General features: G+C 53.7%; 1 protein-coding gene across 1 annotated transcript in view; it reads right to left on the bottom strand.

Moving 5' to 3' along the window:
• Window positions 1-1434: 1434 nt before the first annotated feature.
• The window catches only part of pacrg (PARK2 co-regulated), a 30686-nt gene continuing 14535 nt past the window's right edge, over window positions 1435-17585 (bottom strand). Inside the window, exons 2-5 of the mRNA XM_035425634.1 lie at window positions 4056-4190; window positions 2876-2894; window positions 1560-1702; window positions 1435-1473 (exon numbers count right to left, since the gene is read on the bottom strand). Of these exons, the coding sequence (XP_035281525.1) occupies window positions 1435-1473; window positions 1560-1702; window positions 2876-2894; window positions 4056-4190 (336 nt within the window). The remainder of the gene's footprint in view (window positions 1474-1559; window positions 1703-2875; window positions 2895-4055; window positions 4191-17585) is intronic.

The raw sequence follows: 17585 nt of genomic DNA, 5'->3' as shown, positions 1-17585 counted from the left end.
GAGAATCCGAGAAATCTCGACTTGATTTTCATCCCTTTCTCTCCAACTCTCTCTGAAAGCTGCTCTTCTTCTCTCTCTTTCTTTTTTAATCCATCTTTGACCTTTGACGCGCAACAAAGAGGAACGTCCTGTTTATTCTGGGCAGTGCCGAGGTTACGCATAAACTCAACAAGAGCCGTGTCTGTGTTAATCACACTTCTAAAGCCCTGTCACCACGGGCACTATTCCTACTGTCCTCCCTCCCTCCCTCTCTCCCTCCCTCTGTACTTCCTGTCTGTTTCTCTCTCCTTCTTCATCTCCCTGTCGCTCTCTTTCTGTGGTTTGAGGGCAGGGCTTTGATCCAGCGAAGCTACAAGCAGTCAACCAACGTGCCTAAGCTGGACTGGTTTCCTGGCCGGTAACAGGGTGGGGGTGGGGGGAGGGGGGGGGGGGGGGTGGTGGCGATACGGGTGGTGTGGTGGTTTCATGGTGGCGATGAATCCCAGAGAGAGAGCGGCTTGGGATGGGCCGGGCCCCGCCCCCTGTGTCACCATGGCAGCCCTGGCCATCGCAGATTTGTCTCGTACACTCTCTTCATTTTAGCGTTTGTTTGTTTGTTGCCGTTTTCACGCCCGTGTCAGAAGTTCGCAATTTATACCCCCCCTCCTCCCTCTAGCCTTTTCTCCAGAAAGGCCCAAGGGTCTTTTTGCATTCTCCTCTCATCCCCCCCCGCCCCGTCAGAAAAAACTCCATCCCCCAGGGTGCAAAGTTCCCAGCGAGTGGGTGCACATGGTTAACTCCACTTTTAATCTGTCAGTTCATACAGTCTCCATGGAGACTCCCGCCCCACCCATCAAAGACTCACTCAGACATGGCAGCAGGAAGGAACAGTTTCTACTGTCAGACAGAGAGAGAGAGAGATAGAAAGAGAGAGGGAAGGAGAGAGAGAGACAGAGAGAGAGAGGGAGGAAGAGAGAATTAGAATTTAAAATAGAATTTTTTAAATGTGTATGGAAAGCATCAGTAAGTGTACATATTTATGTATGAGTATCTCACTCACTCACTCTCTCACACTGCAGCCCTGAAACCCCCTCAGAGTGCTCACCAACACCCCGTCAGACCACAGGGGCCAGCCCTCCGCCCGCAAGCAAAGGGCGCGGCCCCAGTGCGCCACGATGACATCACCTTCTCACCAGAAACAGGCCGTCCCGAAACCGAACTTTACGAGGAGAGAGAAAGAGAAAGAGAGACGTTTTAAACTTTTAAAGTCTCTTTCAATTCTCCAGTAACAGACCAACGGACGGTCTTTAGAGACGACGCACAACAGAAATAAAAAAAAAACTGAATTAAAAAGGAAAAAGAAAGCTAAAACTCCCCTTCCAAAAAAACCAAAACCAACGTGAAATCCACCCTCCCCCCTGCCCCCTCCTCCCTCCCCGACGTTTCGTTAAGCGATTACTCGCGTGCTTTCGTCCTTACGCCCGCGGGCCTCCTCTGGGGTGACGAACAGCCGTAGGTCACGCCCAGACGGGGCTCGGGATTAACTCCTAAAAAAAACAATCTGCGCGGCGGCGAGATACGATCGCCACGGTGACCGCCATCACGATCGCCACGGTGACCGCCATCACCATCGCCACGATGACCGCCATCACGATCGCCACGGTGACCGCGGAATCGCTGACCCGCCCGCGCGGGGCGGCCACGACGGAGCGAACGCCGACAGCTGGGTGATCACCAAAAAAAAAAAAGAAAAAAAAAGGAAGCAAGATGCGGTTTTTCTCAACGCTGCGGCTGTGGTAAGACACCGCCTTCCCCCTCGCCCCGCCCCGCCCCGCCCCCCTCCCTTCCCCGCCCCGTCCCGTCCGGGCTGGGCGAGTAATTCAATCAGTGCGAGGAGATGGATGACCCCCCAGAGGGAACGCTTACGCTCCCCATTTCCCAAAGTGCTTGATCAGATTAATTGATTGTCCCGGGACAGGGTTTGGCAGCAACCCCGTTTGCATTGATACTCTTATAAAAGCCCTTTTCCCACCGACGACTCATTACCCCCCCGCCCCCCCCCCCCCCCCCCCCCAACCCAAAAGAAAAACAGCTAACTAAATTATTCTGCAAAAAAAATCTCCAACACAAAGTTTCATAAACAAGGACAGAGAAAGACGTTGAGAGAGAAAGAGAATAATTGAGAGAAAGGAGAGAGAGTGAGTGAGTAAGAAAGGGAGGAAGTTGAGAAGAGGGAGAAAGAGAAAATGGAGAAATAGAAAGGCGTAGAGAGAAAGAAGGAGAGAGGGAGATATAGAGAACACAGCATTCAGTGGGAAACCCCGCTGTGAGGGAGGGAAAACTACACACACACACCCACACACACACACACACACACACACACACAGCCGCAAACACACACACACACACACACACTCTCTCTCTCTCAGCCTGGAAAGTGAAATTAGATTTAAAACGTGACCTTTCTCATACCCTTGACATTTACTCCTCTCTCCCTCTCCCTCTCTCTCCATCACACTATCGTATGGTTTGGTAAATTCACAGTCTGCACACACACACTCACACACTCACACACACACACACACACATACACACACACACTCACAGAAATATAACCGCACAAATAAACGCCTGAGCACACACACAGTCAGTCAGACAGGCACACACACACACACACACACACACAAACACACACACTCACACACACAGTCAGTCAGACAGGCACAGACACAGGTGCGCACACACCAATCTGAAAGTGTTGGGGCCTCAGGGTCAGAGGGAGGAGGTGGGAGAATAACGTTCAGGTGAAAGTACTGTTTTTAGCGCCTACTCTGTTCTCTTACGAAAAGAACAGCCCCCCCGTCCCGTCCCGGTCAGGGATATGACGGACTCCTACAGCCACTCAATGCTGCTCCCTACTGCACAAAGAGGGGAGAGGACTGAGAGAGGACTGACAGAGAGAGGGAGAGGACAGGAGAAGAGAGGAGGGAGAGGAGAGAGGGAGAGGAGAGGAAAAGAGAGTGGGGGTTCAGAAAGAGAGAGGAAGAGGAGAAGAGGGGGAGAGGAGAAGAGAAGAGAAGAGAGGAGGGGACAGAGAGAGAGAGAGAAAGAGGAGAAGAGAGGGAGAGGGGAGGAAAGGAATGTGAAAGTAGAGGAGAGAAGAACAGATTTGGCTCTCAAACAGACCTGAGGCTGTGGGTCCCTGAGGCCTGTGGGAAATGTAGTGCACCGCACGCTCATGCTAACACATGCTTAGCGCTCCTTCACTCAGCCCAAAGGAAGCAGGTGCTATTTACTAAACCTCCGCTTCCTTCTTTTCTAAAAGAGATGGATCCACAGAGACTGTGCTGCTCACACACTCACAGAAACACACATACACACACACACACACACACACACACCCACACACGCAGAGGCAGACGCACACACACACACACACGCAGCGGCAGACACACACACACCCACACACGCAGAGGCAGACACACACACATACACACACACACGCAGAGACAGACACACACACACACACACCCACACACACGCAGAGACAGACACACACACACACACACCCACACACACGCAGAGACAGACACACACACACACCCACACCCACACACACACACACACACACATGCACACAGGCTGATACATGACACAATAACGACCTGGCAATGGTAATGAAGACATCAGAGGCAAATGGATATATCAATAATCATAAGAGCCGTGCGGCGTAGCGCATGACGGAGGCGATTTCACACGCTGCCCCCCCGCCCCCACCGCCCGCACCTCCTCCCCCCCACCCCCACCCCCCCACTGAGCAGGGCTGTCTACCAGCACTACCGCGAGTCATCATTTTTTAAAATGCCACAGGACCGCTTTAGCATCTGCATGTATAATTCAGCTCTCAGAGAGTCTGCACCTGGAGAGAGAGAGAGAGAGAGAGAGAGAGAGCGGGGCGCCTGATCTGAGGAGGGATCCCGCCGCGGGCAGTGTGTCTGGGCGGGTCACAGACGGGCGGGGCGGGGCGAGGTGAGGTGGAGCAGGGCGGGGCGGGTCACAGCGGGGCGGGGCGGTACCTTCCAGGCGATGCGGTTGCCCTTGGTGTCGTGCTCCAGCGCGATGGGGAAGTCTCCGCGCTCGTAGAACTTGCGGAACGCCGTGGGTTTGGACGGCCGCTCCCGGAACGCCCCCGCCACGGGGGGGCCCGTGACCTGGAGAGAGAGAGAGAGAGAGAGGCGTGGTCACCGGGAGGAGAAGAGAGAGGGAGAGAGAGGCGTGGTCACAAAGAGGAGCGAGAGTGAGAGAGGCGTGGTCACCAGGAGGAGAGGAGAGAGAGGGAGAGAGAGAGAGGCGTGGTCACAAAGAGGAGAGAGAGAGAGAGAGACAGGAGGAGAGGAGAGAGAGGGCTAGAGACAGGAGGAGAGGAGAGAGAGGCGTGGTCACTGGGAGGAGAGGAGAGAGAGGGCTAGAGACAGGAGGAGGAGGACAGGCCTGAGATTTGGGGTCTGACAACATACAAGAACCGGCTCAGTCCAGATCAATGATCCACTCTGAGCGTTCACTGCAGGGCGTGTCCGATCTCATCCGACATCCAGTGAGGGTGCAGGTTTTCGTTTTAGCCCAGTGCTAAGACACCTGATTCTACTTATCAAGCTTTTGATTGAAGGCCTTGATAGTTAATTAGTGGCCAAAAGAACCAGCACCCACACCAGCTCTTTTCAGATAAGACTTGACACCCCTGCACTATGAACATTTCTGTCAGGACCACTGTCATCAAAGTAGATCTTTATTGACAATAAAGGCAATACAGTTATGTTTGGCGGTATGGCTCTGTTCTGGAGCTCTCCCGCCAACCACGCAGCCCGCGTAGATAAGGCCGGGAGGCCAGCAGCCAAACCCCCCTAGAGGGGTACACACACAACAGATCCAGCAGCAAAGCAAGTTCTTAACACATAGGGATGGAGCAATGCAATTTCTTAACACATAGGGATGGAGCAATACAAATTCTTAACACATAGGAATGGAGAATGCAAATTCTTGACGCATGGGGATGGAGCTGGGGTGGTGGAGGGGATTTACGAAGCAACGTGCAGCGCTTGCATGCAGGAGGAGCAGCCAAATGAGTAGAGGGAGGCTGTTTAAGTAGACCGCCCTGTTAGTGAATGTACTGTGATAGGCGAACATCACTCAGCTGAGCCATCAGCTGATTCAGCCGGAGCGCTTGACTCTCGTGGCCTGCCAGAACTACGCGATGCTCCATTTAGTGATTTTAGTTCTACAGCAGGGCTGCCCAACCCCGTTCTTGGAGATCTACCATCCTGAAGGTTTTCATTTCAACCCTAATTTGGCACACCTGGTTCTACTAATTAGCAGTTCAAGGAGATCTCTAGGTGTTGAATGAGGTGTGCTTTGTTTAGGGTTTGGAGTGAAAACCTAGAGGACCTACAGTAGATCTCCAGGAACAGGGTTGGGCAGCCGCCCAATGAACAATAGCGGAACGCTTTATTCGGGGGAAGTTTCGTGTTTGGGACGGGCCTCAAGCTTTGCTCAGGGGTTAGCGCCAGAGTCGCACGGGAACGGCAGCAAATCTGGATTAACGTCCTGCACCCGCGGCCTGCCGCGTTTCACCTGAGCGCGATATTAGAGTCTCTACAGGGGGATTATGAAGACAAATCTGCCGAATTCCTCTTGATCAAAGCGTTCGCTGTGCGCCCTGCCAGACCGAGAGGAGGAGCGGAGGAAATACTGCAGATTCGGGGAAAAGGGAATCGCACTAAACTGCGAGTCAGAGCTGCCAGCCGCAGAGCGAGCTGAGAAAGAGCTCCCCTTTCAGCTCTCCCCAAATTTCCAGCTCGCCCATAACATTCATAATTCATAAAGCACCTCGTACACAACAGAACGCCGTTTTCTAACAGCCCACCCGGGACATGAGCCCAACAACCTCGGAGGTACCAGCCCGTCCCAGCTTCCATCCTAAATACAGTACGCTGCGCCGTCTCCCCCCCCCCAAACGGAGTCCGCCATAAAACACCAGCGCCGAACGGCGCAGGTTCACAGAGCCAGGCGCTTGTCCCTCCCGCGTCTCTCCTCTGGAACGAGCAGCCCGGGCGAGCGCCCGCTCGGATCCGTCCGTCCCTCCCTCCCTCCATCCCTCCCTCCCTCCCTCCCTCCCTCCGTCCCTCCGTCCCTCCCTCCGTCCCTCCCTCCCGCTCCTCAGAGGCCACTAAACGGGCCGGCGGGAGATCTTCTCCGATCACGGCGGCCGCTGCGGTTTTTTCCGAGCAGACGCGGGTTCGGCCGGAGGTGGACTCTCTGGCCGAACGCTTCCCGTATAAATATATATACTTTATTATTTTATTTTATTTTTTTGGTCAGCGGAGGAGCGCGGCGGCACCCTTCCACACGCTCTCTCGGGCCGAAGCAGCGGCCCCGCTGACCTCTGGGTAATGGGATTAGAGCGGCGACCGGCGAGCCAGACGGTTTGTCAGCAGTATCGCCAGCGCTGACACCGCCGGGCTTCATGGGAAATGACAGCAAGCGTGAGAGTTGGCAAAAAAAAAAAAAAAAAACCATAGACGTTTTTTGTTTTTTTTTACTGGCTGCAGATGGAAGTTGAGGGATAACTTTGGAAGAAAAAAACATTTATTTTATTTTTTATTTTTTTAAATGGTGAGTGATGTGACCACTTCCCAATAGCTGTCCTCAAATTCACCAGGATGAAAATATGCCCAGGGCAGCGCGTACGTCTGAGTACCGTGGAGGAACAGAATCAGGGGAGACCACTTCAATTAGCAAACTCATACACTCAGTACTATATAAAATTAACAAATCATTAACATGCAATATATATATATATATATATATATATATATATATATATAATCTAAATACTAGTTCCAACCACATAAAACAAGGAGAAGATGAATAACTTACTTTATACATTATAAAATGTATGCCACATTAAACAAAATGCCTCTTCCATATACACTAATGAACAAATGAACAAATGCCTCTTCAATATACAATGAGCAAATGACTTCAGTTTCAAAGAAAAACAAAATTACTGGGCGTTTTTTTCTTCTTCTCCCTTTTCCTTTATAATTTACCATCTTTTCTATTGAACTGCAAATAACAAAAGCGATAGTGTGGATAGGAGAGTTTTCAGAGCATAACTTTAATAAACAAAAAGATGATAATAATAAATAAAGCCTGCTGGGCTAAGTAATCATTGAGGCAGGCAGCACACAGACTGGTAATGATTATCCAGGCGCAGGTCTGCTAGACGCTCTACGCACAGGTGACTCCCACCTAGGTGCGTTTTTAAATAGCACACCTGGAAAACAGCGAGGCTTCCCAGTTCTCTTACAGATTACCCTCCATGGGTCTGACGAATAAAGAAACAAAAAACTCAACAAGACAGTCCTAAAAAAAAAAAAAAGACCAGCGCCAAGTTCCCAGCTAAATTAAAGATGTTGCCATGAAGAGAGAAAATGAACGGGGATGTGCCACTTCCTGCCTCTCTTAAAGCCAACAGGAAGGGCGTCGTCACGCCCTCATTGGACGAGAGAAAACGCACCGCAGCTGCTCTCGATGACCAATCAGCTGCTGGAGCCCAAAGATGGTAGATGGTAAATGGACTGCATTTATATAGCGCTTTTATCCAAAGCGCTTTACAATTGATGCCTCTCATTCACCAGAGCAGTTAGGGGTTAGGTGTCTTGCTCAAGGACACTTCGACATGCCCAGGGCGGGGTTTGAACCGGCAACCCTCTGACAACCCGCCAGACAATCGGTCTTACCTCCTGAGCTATGTCGCCCCCAAGGACAGCGATCAGCGGCTGATCTGCACAGAGCCCTCCGATCAACCGCTGAGTCAGGGGGGGTGTCGGACCGAGCGCGTTACCAAGCCGAGAAGAAGCGGTCAAACCGAGCGTAAAAGAAAAACCTGCGCTGAAGGGGAACTAGCAGGCGTCCCACAGGACAGGCCACTGCTACGCGTTTATTATTTTATGAACGGAAACCGGGTCCTTTGAAAGAAGTCACAACCCACCAGAACCGGGAAAAAAAAAGGTTGCACATGCATTTTTTGCAGGATGTAGGCTACATGTGGCACTGCAGCATGGCGTTACCCATAATCCTCTCTGCCTTCCTGGGGCTGAGATGGACCTGACGTCTCACAACTAAATCTCGCTATACTCTTTCTTTCCCCATATTTTCCTTTTCCGTGTCAACACTTTATATCCTCAGCTTGCCAAACCTTAACCCTAACATAAAACATATGGAGGTTTTATGAAAAATAACTGCATCCGACCTGCCAAACGGACCAAAAATATGAGCTAATATTACTCTACCTACTGATTTGAGATCAAACTTTACACTCTTGATTTATTAAAGAAGAGAAGAAAACATAGAATAGAATAGAATAGAATAAGAGTAGAGTAGGGTTTTTTAAAAATGATTTTCCAGTGTTTTCCAAGTCAGTGTTCTAGAACTCCACCTCTTTCCGTTACCAGCAGTGATTGTGACATCATCATTAGAATGTTCAGCTCAGAACACTCTAATCACATATTTGTGCTCTTATTTCTCGAACGGGTGGATACATGAACTGCGATACAAAATGGACGCCACGCGTCTCCGAGTTTCTCTCTCCGCTCGGTCGTGACATCGTTCGCAGCTTCTGGAGTCAGGAGAGCAGCAATGAGCGCAGGAGAGTAATTTGGGGCTTAGAGCCGCTTGGGGGGTTGGGGGGGGGAGGTTGTCTGTTCACGCACGGATTAGTGACACCGCCAAGGCGCCGGCACACAGCCCGCCGAAGAGCAGGTAGCGCCGCCGGGGTCGCGCTAAAAATAACCCGCTGGAAAACGAAGCGGCCGAGCGGCGACGCGGCGGTCGATGCCTGCTCGCTGCTCGCTGCTCGCTGCTCGCTGCTCGCTGCTCGCGGCGTAGCGCTTGCCAGCCGCGCCGCTTCCTTTCAAAACTGTCAGGGCTCCGCTCCCGCTCCCACCAGCCTGCGGTTGCCACAGAAACAAACATCTTACCGCCACCGGCAGCAACAGCAGAACAGCCGCACCACAACAGCAGAACAGCCGCACCACAACAGCAGAACAGCCACACCACAGCAGCAGACCAGCAACAGGGGGTGATTTAGGGCTCTGACCGTAATGGGACCGTTACAGGATCATTACAGGACCGTTACAGGACCGTTACAGAACCATTACAGGACTGTTATTGGACCATCACAGGACCATTACAGGACTGTTATTGGACCATCACAGGACCATTACAGGACCATCACAGGACCGTTACAGGACCATCACAGGACCATCACAGGACCATCACAGGACTGTTACAGGACCGCTACAGGACCATCACAGGACCGTTACAGGACCATCACAGGACTGTTACAGGACCATTACAGGACCATTACAGGACCATGAAGGGACTGCATCCCAGGGCTGTGGTTCTCACTGAATTAATGGAGCAGCTGATTACTGCACGCCCTTGTTTGCGTTTCCCAGAGTCCCCGGACCCCGAACCCCTCCCCTCCCCTCCCCCAGCATGAGATCGCATGCCTCCCTGCACCCCCCACCCCACAAGAGGAGGGTTGTGAGAGGGGTCGTCCCCGGCAACAGGCTGATTAGCATGATGCACTCATGTGATGCTGACAAGAGGGCTGCGTGGGGGGACGGTTTAGGGGGGGGCGGGGATGGGGGTCGGGCGAGTTCGTCATGGTGACGGTGCCACGGCCATGTAACCCATCCATCACCCTGCCCAGGCTGCTGCGCCGACGCCCCAAAACGTCTCCCCAAAGCGCCCTGATGGATGTGTGGTGAGGCACCGTCAATTTGCCTGTCAGCTCAGGTAAAGCCTGCTTTCTCCCTTATTTATTTATTTCCCTCTCTCTCTCTCTCTCCCTGTCTCTCTCTCACTCTCTCTCTCTCTTCCTTTATTTAGGTTTGGGAGCAGCCGTGCCAAAAGTATCTCGGCAACGTGGTGTCACCCGTTTAGTGATGCAGGCGAAAGCAGTGGAGGCAGTCGCTCTGTCTCTCTCTCTCTGTAGCTTTTGCTCTCTCTCTCTCTCTCTCTCTCTCTGCCTCTCTCTCTGCCTCTCTCTCTCTCTCTCTGCCTCTCTCTCTGTGGGGGCTGGGATGCGGGGGGGGGCGGGGCAGGAGGGGGAGATCTCTGCTGATAAGGTCAGTCTGGCACACCGCTGCCGCGGGAGACAAAATTAGCTCCATTATTTACGGGGCGATCGGCGGGAAGCTCGGGCCGCTCCACAGCGCGTGTGCGGGCGATTGGTGGCGACGGACCGTCTCTCTCTGCGTGATTGGTGGAGACGGTCTGCCTCTCTCTGCGTGATTGGTGGAGACGGGCTGTCTCTCTCCGCGTGATTGGTGGAGACGGGCCGTCGCTCTGTGTGATTGGTGGAGACGGGCCGTCGCTCAGTGAGACGCTGGCGTGAGAAGACGAGAGGAGCTGGCGGGCGGGGCGGCGAGAGGAGAGAGAGACGCGCTCTCCCTGCGGTCCGCCACGCGAGTGGGTGTGGCTTCCCTTTCGGAATGGAAGAAGCGACCGAGCTAATCGATTGCGCCCCCCCCCACCCATCCCCCCCCCCTCGTAGCACAACCACAAACGAGCACTAACAGAGCTAAAAACACCCCTCAGCAAACAAACAAACGGAAAACAAAAAACATCTCATCCACGGGAATTGGAACATGACGGAACAGAACAGGCTCATTAACTCAGCATGGGGGGGGGGGTGTGTGCCCACGGGGCCGCTCTAGCGCGAGGATGGGCTCTGTGGTGCCACCGCGACCACGCCAGCGCCAACCGTAGCAGGCAGCCCAGCAGGGCGACTCACGATTGGCTCTAATGTCATCCAGGGAGGGGGCTGGGGGGGGGGTGTAGGGGGGGGTTTAGCAGCATCTCATCGCACATCAGCGACCCCTGCTGGTCGGTCAGGCGGCTACAAGTTCACCTGTCGGGCTGCACGTGAGTCAGTCTCTCTCTGACTCACGTCTGTGTGAGCCAGACCGGCGAACCGCGCCGCGATGTGAATCAGTGGCTGACATCACGCGCTCCGGAGGACAGCGCACGCCCGCCTGCGTCGACGGCGAAGCTTTTTTTTCGGCAGCAAGCACTGATGAATGTGATTGGCTGTTCCAAATGGGGGGTGGGGGGGGTGGGTAAAAGGGGTGAGAATCATGAAAAAAATAGTGGGCGCACACACACACGCAGCGATATGACGTGTCAGAGGGACACGCGTCAGACTGGGGGGGTGGGGGGTGGGGGGGGGGCAAATGAAACGGAAAATGACCACCTACCGGCAAACAGCACCGGAGCGGGGCACCGTAGAGCCACCGCGGAGAACACACAGAGACAAACGCAGATGAAACGGAAAATAAATTCAATTGCAGACGGAGGAAAGAAAAAAAACGAAGAAGAAAAACAGACAAGTCAGCTGCAAGTGACAAGCGCTTCAAATCCATCATCTGATTCCTGCCACGCAGTTCAGCTCGTCGCTTTTTGGAGGTTTTGTTTGTGCTTTTGAATTGCTTGTTGGTTCTTTGTGGTTTGTGTCTGTCTCTTTTTGCAGGTACATAACCTGCAGCTGTCTGTGTGTTTAAAGTCTCACTAAACGCTACCGTAGTCACTCCAGATGAATCACTGGCATTGCCGAGAGCTGTTATTGACTTCATTTCTTTACCGATTCTTCAGCCACATTTAGCAGGCCTGTGTGGAGGGCACTCACTCTCAAACATGCACGCACGCACACACACACACAGACACTGACACACACACACACACACACACACACACACACACTGTGCACGCTCGCATTCACTCACAGACACACACAAACCGTGGTGTTCCTCCTTAATCTAGTGCTCTGGAAGTGGCATAAAGTAGACTGTAAGCATCCTCATTCTCATACACACACACACACACACTTGCTCTCACACACGTACGCAGACACATACACACACATTTACTGTCACACACACAGACCCTCTCACACTTACTCTCACACACACACACAGACACACACACACACACACAGACCCTCTCACAACACACACACACACACACACACACACTCACTCACACACGCAGACACACACACACACATTTACTGTCACACACACAGAGACCCTCTCACACACACACACACACACGCAGACACACACACTCACTCACACACGCAGACACACACACACACGCTCTCTAATCTAGCGGTGCAGGCGTGGAGTAGAGAGCAGGCTGTAAGTCAGGTGATAGGGGGGGAGCTCACTGATCAGTGACTCACTCCTCCAGCGGCGGTTTAAAAATAACCGGCCTCAAGCCCCCCCATTAAACGGAGCCGCGTCGTTTTAAATACCCCCGCCCGCGTCACCCCGGGGGGGGGGGACGGGGGCCGGGGGAGCTGGGGGGGCATGGGGTCCCCCAACTAATCCAACGCTTCTTTTTACCTCCCTAATCGGGCGGGACACCTGAGGGCGTTACCCGCCGCGGCGGCCGCTAGCGGCTGAGAGGCAGCGGCTAGCCGCCGGACCGCTACGCTACGCTAGGCTACGCGTGCGAGGCTTTCGGCTCGTACCGCGTCCCCTCGAGCCGCCGGCCTCCGCTCCGCTCCGCTCCGCTCCGATCGATCCCCGTGTTCCCGCGTAAATAAACTCCGTTTTAAAAGCGCTCATAAAGTGCTGAGGCCGGCGGCCATGACTGGGCCCAACAACCCGCCCAAAACGCTGCGAGCCCTCAGACAGCGGGAAAGACCCAGCCCGTTTCTGATCATTTTAGGAGAAGCACCCGGGTTCGCCGATGTTCAGTACAGTACAACATCCTTTTTTTATTTTCTGCACGATTGTGGTTTTGGCTGACAGCGCCTGGTTTGAAACTCTCAAGCGTCTGCCAGAGCGGGTTTCACATTTTACCAGCGTCTACAAAAGAACAAGCGTACAGTCACTCTCCCACATATGAGTGCGGTTTCATTTACTCAAAAGAGGAGCAGATTTCACACATTTAATCCACCTGAAGAGCTCAAGGACTTCAGTCAGTGCTCCAAGAGCTAGGCCTTCCCCTCAGCAAACACACACACACACACACCAGTCCCACCCCCCCACACACACACACACACACCAGTCCAACCCCCCCACACACACACACACACACACACACATACACACCAGTCCCCCCCCCGCCCCCACACACCCACACAGGGTTCAGTACCACAGTAGAAGGTGACAGGCAGAGGGGTTACAGTAGCTGCAGGCATACACACAGACACACACACACACACAGTCTCACACACACACACACACACAATCACACACACTCACACACACACACACACACACTGGCTACAGTACTACAAGCAGAGGGCTTACAGTAGCTGCAGGCTGCAGTAATCAGGAGGGAGGCTGTCTCAGAGCTGCCACTGCTGCTGCTGTTTACTCTGCTCCCACTTCCAGTCTCATGTGAGCTGGCACTGTGGATTAAGCTCTCTCTCCCTCTCTCCGTTTCCCTTTCTATCTCTCTCCCTCTCTCTGTTTTCTCTCTCTCCCCTGTCTCCATCTCCCTTTCTCTCTCTCCCTCTCTCTGCTTCCCTTTCTATCTCTCTCCCTCTCTCCGCTTCCCTTTCTATCTCTCTCCCTCTCTCCGTTTCCCTTTCTCTCTCTCCCTCTCTCCGTTTCCCTTTCTACCTCTCCCCTGTCTCCATCTCCTTTCTCTCTCTCTCCTCTCCATCTCCCTCTCTTTCTCTCCCTCTCTCCATCTCCCTTTCTCTCACTCCCTCTATCTCCCTTTCTCTCTCTCCCCTGTCTCCATCTCCCTTTCTCTCTCTCTCCTCTCCATCTCCCTCTCTTTCTCTCCCTCTCTCCATCTCCATTTCTCTCTCTCTCCCTCTCTCCATCTCCCTTTCTCTCTCTCCCGTCTCCATTTCCTTTCTCTCTCTCTCCTTCTCTCCATCTCCCTCTCTCTCTCCCTCTCCATCTCCATTTCTCTCTCTCTCCCTCTCTCCATCTCCATTTCTCTCTCTCTCTCTCTCTCCATCTCCCTCTCTCTCTCTCTCTCTCTCAAACCGCCGGGCCCCGGTATCGGAGGACGAGTGCTGTCCTGCGCCCCCCCCCCCCCCCCCCCCCCCCCCCGTGCCCGCGCCACACATCACAGCGGGAGTGGCGTTTGAAAGCCGTCCAGTGTCAATGCAGGAGGCTGAAGGTTGGGGGGAGGAGGTGTGATGGGGGAGGGGGGTGTATAATTTCCTTTTTTTCCCTTTCTCCCCCAATCGATCCCTTTCTTCCTCCCCGTTCAGGGTCTGTCGATCGTTACTGTCTCCCTGTCAGCTCAGGAGTAGCCCCCCCCCCCCCCCCCCCCCCCGCCTCTTTATGGGAACATGCCGGCCCGCGCCCTTGTCAGAGGAGAGGCTGAGCCTCCTCGCCGCGCGGCGGTAAAGACGCCTGGCGGGCGTCGTGGACGGCCGACGCTTGAGACGGCAGCGCCAGACACCGGCCGCCAAACACAGAGGTAGAGCTGGTGGTTTTGGCGGTAGGGTTGGCAGTAGAGCTGGTGGTTTTGGCGGTAGGGCTGGTGGTTTTGGCGGTAGGGTTGGCGGTAGAGCTGGTGGTTTTGGCGGTAGAGCTGGTGGTTTTGGTGGTAGGGTTGGCAGTAGAGCTGGTGGTTGGCAGTAGAGCTGGTGGTTTTGGCGGTAGGGTTGGCAGTAGAGCTGGTGGTTTTGGCGGTAGGGTTGGCAGTAGAGCTGGTGGTTTTGGCGGTAGGGTTGGCAGTAGAGCTGGTGGTTTTGGCGGTAGGGTTGGCAGTAGAGCTGGTGGTTTTGGTGGTAGGGTTGGCGGTAGAGCTGGTGGTTTTGGCGGTAGGGTTGGCAGTAGAGCTGGTGGTTTTGGCGGTAGGGTTGGCGGTAGAGCTGGTGGTTTTGGTGGTAGGGTTGGCAGTAGAGCTGGTGGTTTTGGCGGTAGGGTTGGTGGTAGAGCTGGTGGTTTTGGCGGTAGGGTTGGCAGTAGAGCTGGTGGTTTTGGCGGTAAGGTTGGTGGTAGAGCTGGTGGTTTTGGGGGTAGGGTTGGCGGTAGAGCTGGTGGTTTTGGCGGTAGGGTTGGCGGTAGAGCTGGTGGTTTTGGTGGTAGGGTTGGCAGTAGAGCTGGTGGTTTTGGTGGTAGGGTTGGCGGTAGAGCTGGTGGTTTTGGCGGTAGGGTTGGCAGTAGAGCTGGTGGTTTTGGCGGTAGGGTTGGCAGTAGAGCTGGTGGTTTTGGCGGTAGGGTTGGCAGTAGAGCTGGTGGTTTTGGCGGTAGGGCTGGTGGTTTTGGCGGTAGGGTTGGCAGTAGAGCTGGTGGTTTTGGCGGTAGGGTTGGCAGTAGAGCTGGTGGTTTTGGCGGTAGGGTTGGCAGTAGAGCTGGTGGTTTTGGCGGTAGGGTTGGCAGTAGAGCTGGTGGTTTTGGCGGTAGGGTTGGCAGTAGAGCTGATGGTTTTGGCGGTAGGGTTGGCAGTAGAGCTGGTGGTTTTGGCGGTAAGGTTGGTGGTAGAGCTGGTGGTTTTGGCGGTAGGGTTGGCGGTAGAGCTGGTGGTTTTGGCGGTAGGGTTGGCAGTAGAGCTGGTGGTTTTGGCGGTAGGGTTGGCAGTAGAGCTGGTGGTTTTGGCGGTAGGGTTGGCAGTAGAGCTGGTGGTTTTGGCGGTAGGGTTGGCAGTAGAGCTGATGGTTTTGGCGGTAGGGTTGGCAGTAGAGCTGGTGGTTTTGGCGGTAGGGTTGGCAGTAGAGCTGGTGGTTTTGGCGGTAGGGTTGGCAGTAGAGCTGGTGGTTTTGGCGGTAGGGTTGGCAGTAGAGCTGATGGTTTTGGCGGTAGGGTTGGCAGTAGAGCTGATGGTTTTGGCGGTAAGGTTGGTGGTAGAGCTGGTGGTTTTGGCGGTAGGGTTGGCAGTAGAGCTGATGGTTTTGGCGGTAGGGTTGGCAGTAGAGCTGGTGGTTTTGGCGGTAGGGTTGGCAGTAGAGCTGGTGGTTTTGGCGGTAGGGTTGGCAGTAGAGCTGATGGTTTTGGCGGTAGGGTTGGCAGTAGAGCTGATGGTTTTGGCGGTAAGGTTGGTGGTAGAGCTGGTGGTTTTGGCGGTAGGGTTGGCAGTAGAGCTGATGGTTTTGGCGGTAGGGTTGGCAGTAGAGCTGGTGGTTTTGGCGGTAGGGTTGGCAGTAGAGCTGGTGGTTTTGGCGGTAGGGTTGGCGGTAGAGTTGGCAGTCGCTCTGGTTCTCAGTTCTGCGGCTCGTCTCTTCTCCTCTGTTTGAGGACTCCGGTCTCGGCGCTCGGCGCTCGGCGAGATCCCGCCCGTCGGCGTGTTGTTTTCCTCTCGGCACAAAGACCGGGATTCTGATCATTTCTCAGCCTCGCTTTTACTCCATTTCTTTATCTTTCCTTTTTTTCTCAGACAAACACTTGGCGCAGTCGACAGTGTCTAAATAAAGAGCCGTGTCAGTGTTTGTAGCCGAGCCCAACAGGTTTATAGCCGTCTGTGTTACCACTGGGGTGGAGAACATGCATTTTTTATTTTATTTCATTGATCTTGCATGTCCTCCTTAGGATCCTGAGCATGAAGACATGGATACAATCTCTAATCTTACACTGCGGCGATGCTCTCTAGCCCTTCTGCAATCAGATCAAACCCCCAACCCCCGCAGGCACTAAAAATCCACATACAAGATCTTCATTAAAGCATCTCTTTTTCAATTCTACTACCGTGGTTATTTTATTATTTTTTTTGTTTTGTTTTTTTAACGTACTGCAGGGTCAGAAAGCTTACGTGATCCGCCCTGACATCGTGGCCTGACCGCAATTAGCACGAATGCTAATGCAGCAGGAGTGTCAAACTCACGGTCACGGCATCTGTGTGTATTTGCGGTTTCCCTTCAATCCGCACCTGATTAAGGCCTTGAGAACACAGCACCCCCTCCAGGACTGGAGTTAAACCTGCAAACACCACGGCCCTTACGGACTGGAGTTAAACCTGCAAACACCACGGCCCTTACGGACTGGAGTTAAACCTGCAAACACCACGGCCCTTACGGACTGGAGTTAAACCTGCAGACACCACGGCCCTTACGGACTGGAGTTAAACCTGCAAACACCACGGCCCTTACGGACTGGAGTTAAACCTGCAAACACCACGGCCCTTACGGACTGGAGTTAAACCTGCAAACACCGCGGCCCTTACGGACTGGAGTTAAACCTGCAGACACCACGGCCCTTACGGACTGGAGTTAAACCTGCAGACACCACGGCCCTTACGGACTGGAGTTAAACCTGCAAACACCACGGCCCTTACGGACTGCAGTTAAACCTGCAAACACCACGGCCCTTACGGACTGGAGTTTAATTTGCAGACACTGCGGTCCTTCAGGACTGGAGTTAGACCTGTAGACACAGCGCCCCCTTCAGGACTGGAATTAAACCTGCAGAAGTAGCACCCCCTCCAGGACTGGAGTTACACCTGCAGGCACTATGGCCCTAAAGGATTGGAGTTAAACCTGCAAACACAGTGCACCTTCCAGGACTGGAGTTAAACCTGTAGACACAGCACCCTCTTCAATCCTGGAGTTAAACCTGCAAACACAGTGC

This window comes from Anguilla anguilla, chromosome 1, assembly GCF_013347855.1.
Source record: "Anguilla anguilla isolate fAngAng1 chromosome 1, fAngAng1.pri, whole genome shotgun sequence".
Lineage (NCBI taxonomy): Eukaryota > Metazoa > Chordata > Actinopteri > Anguilliformes > Anguillidae > Anguilla > Anguilla anguilla.
Note: the sequence above shows the minus strand (reverse complement) of the source record. Positions and strands in the feature narration are given on the sequence as shown.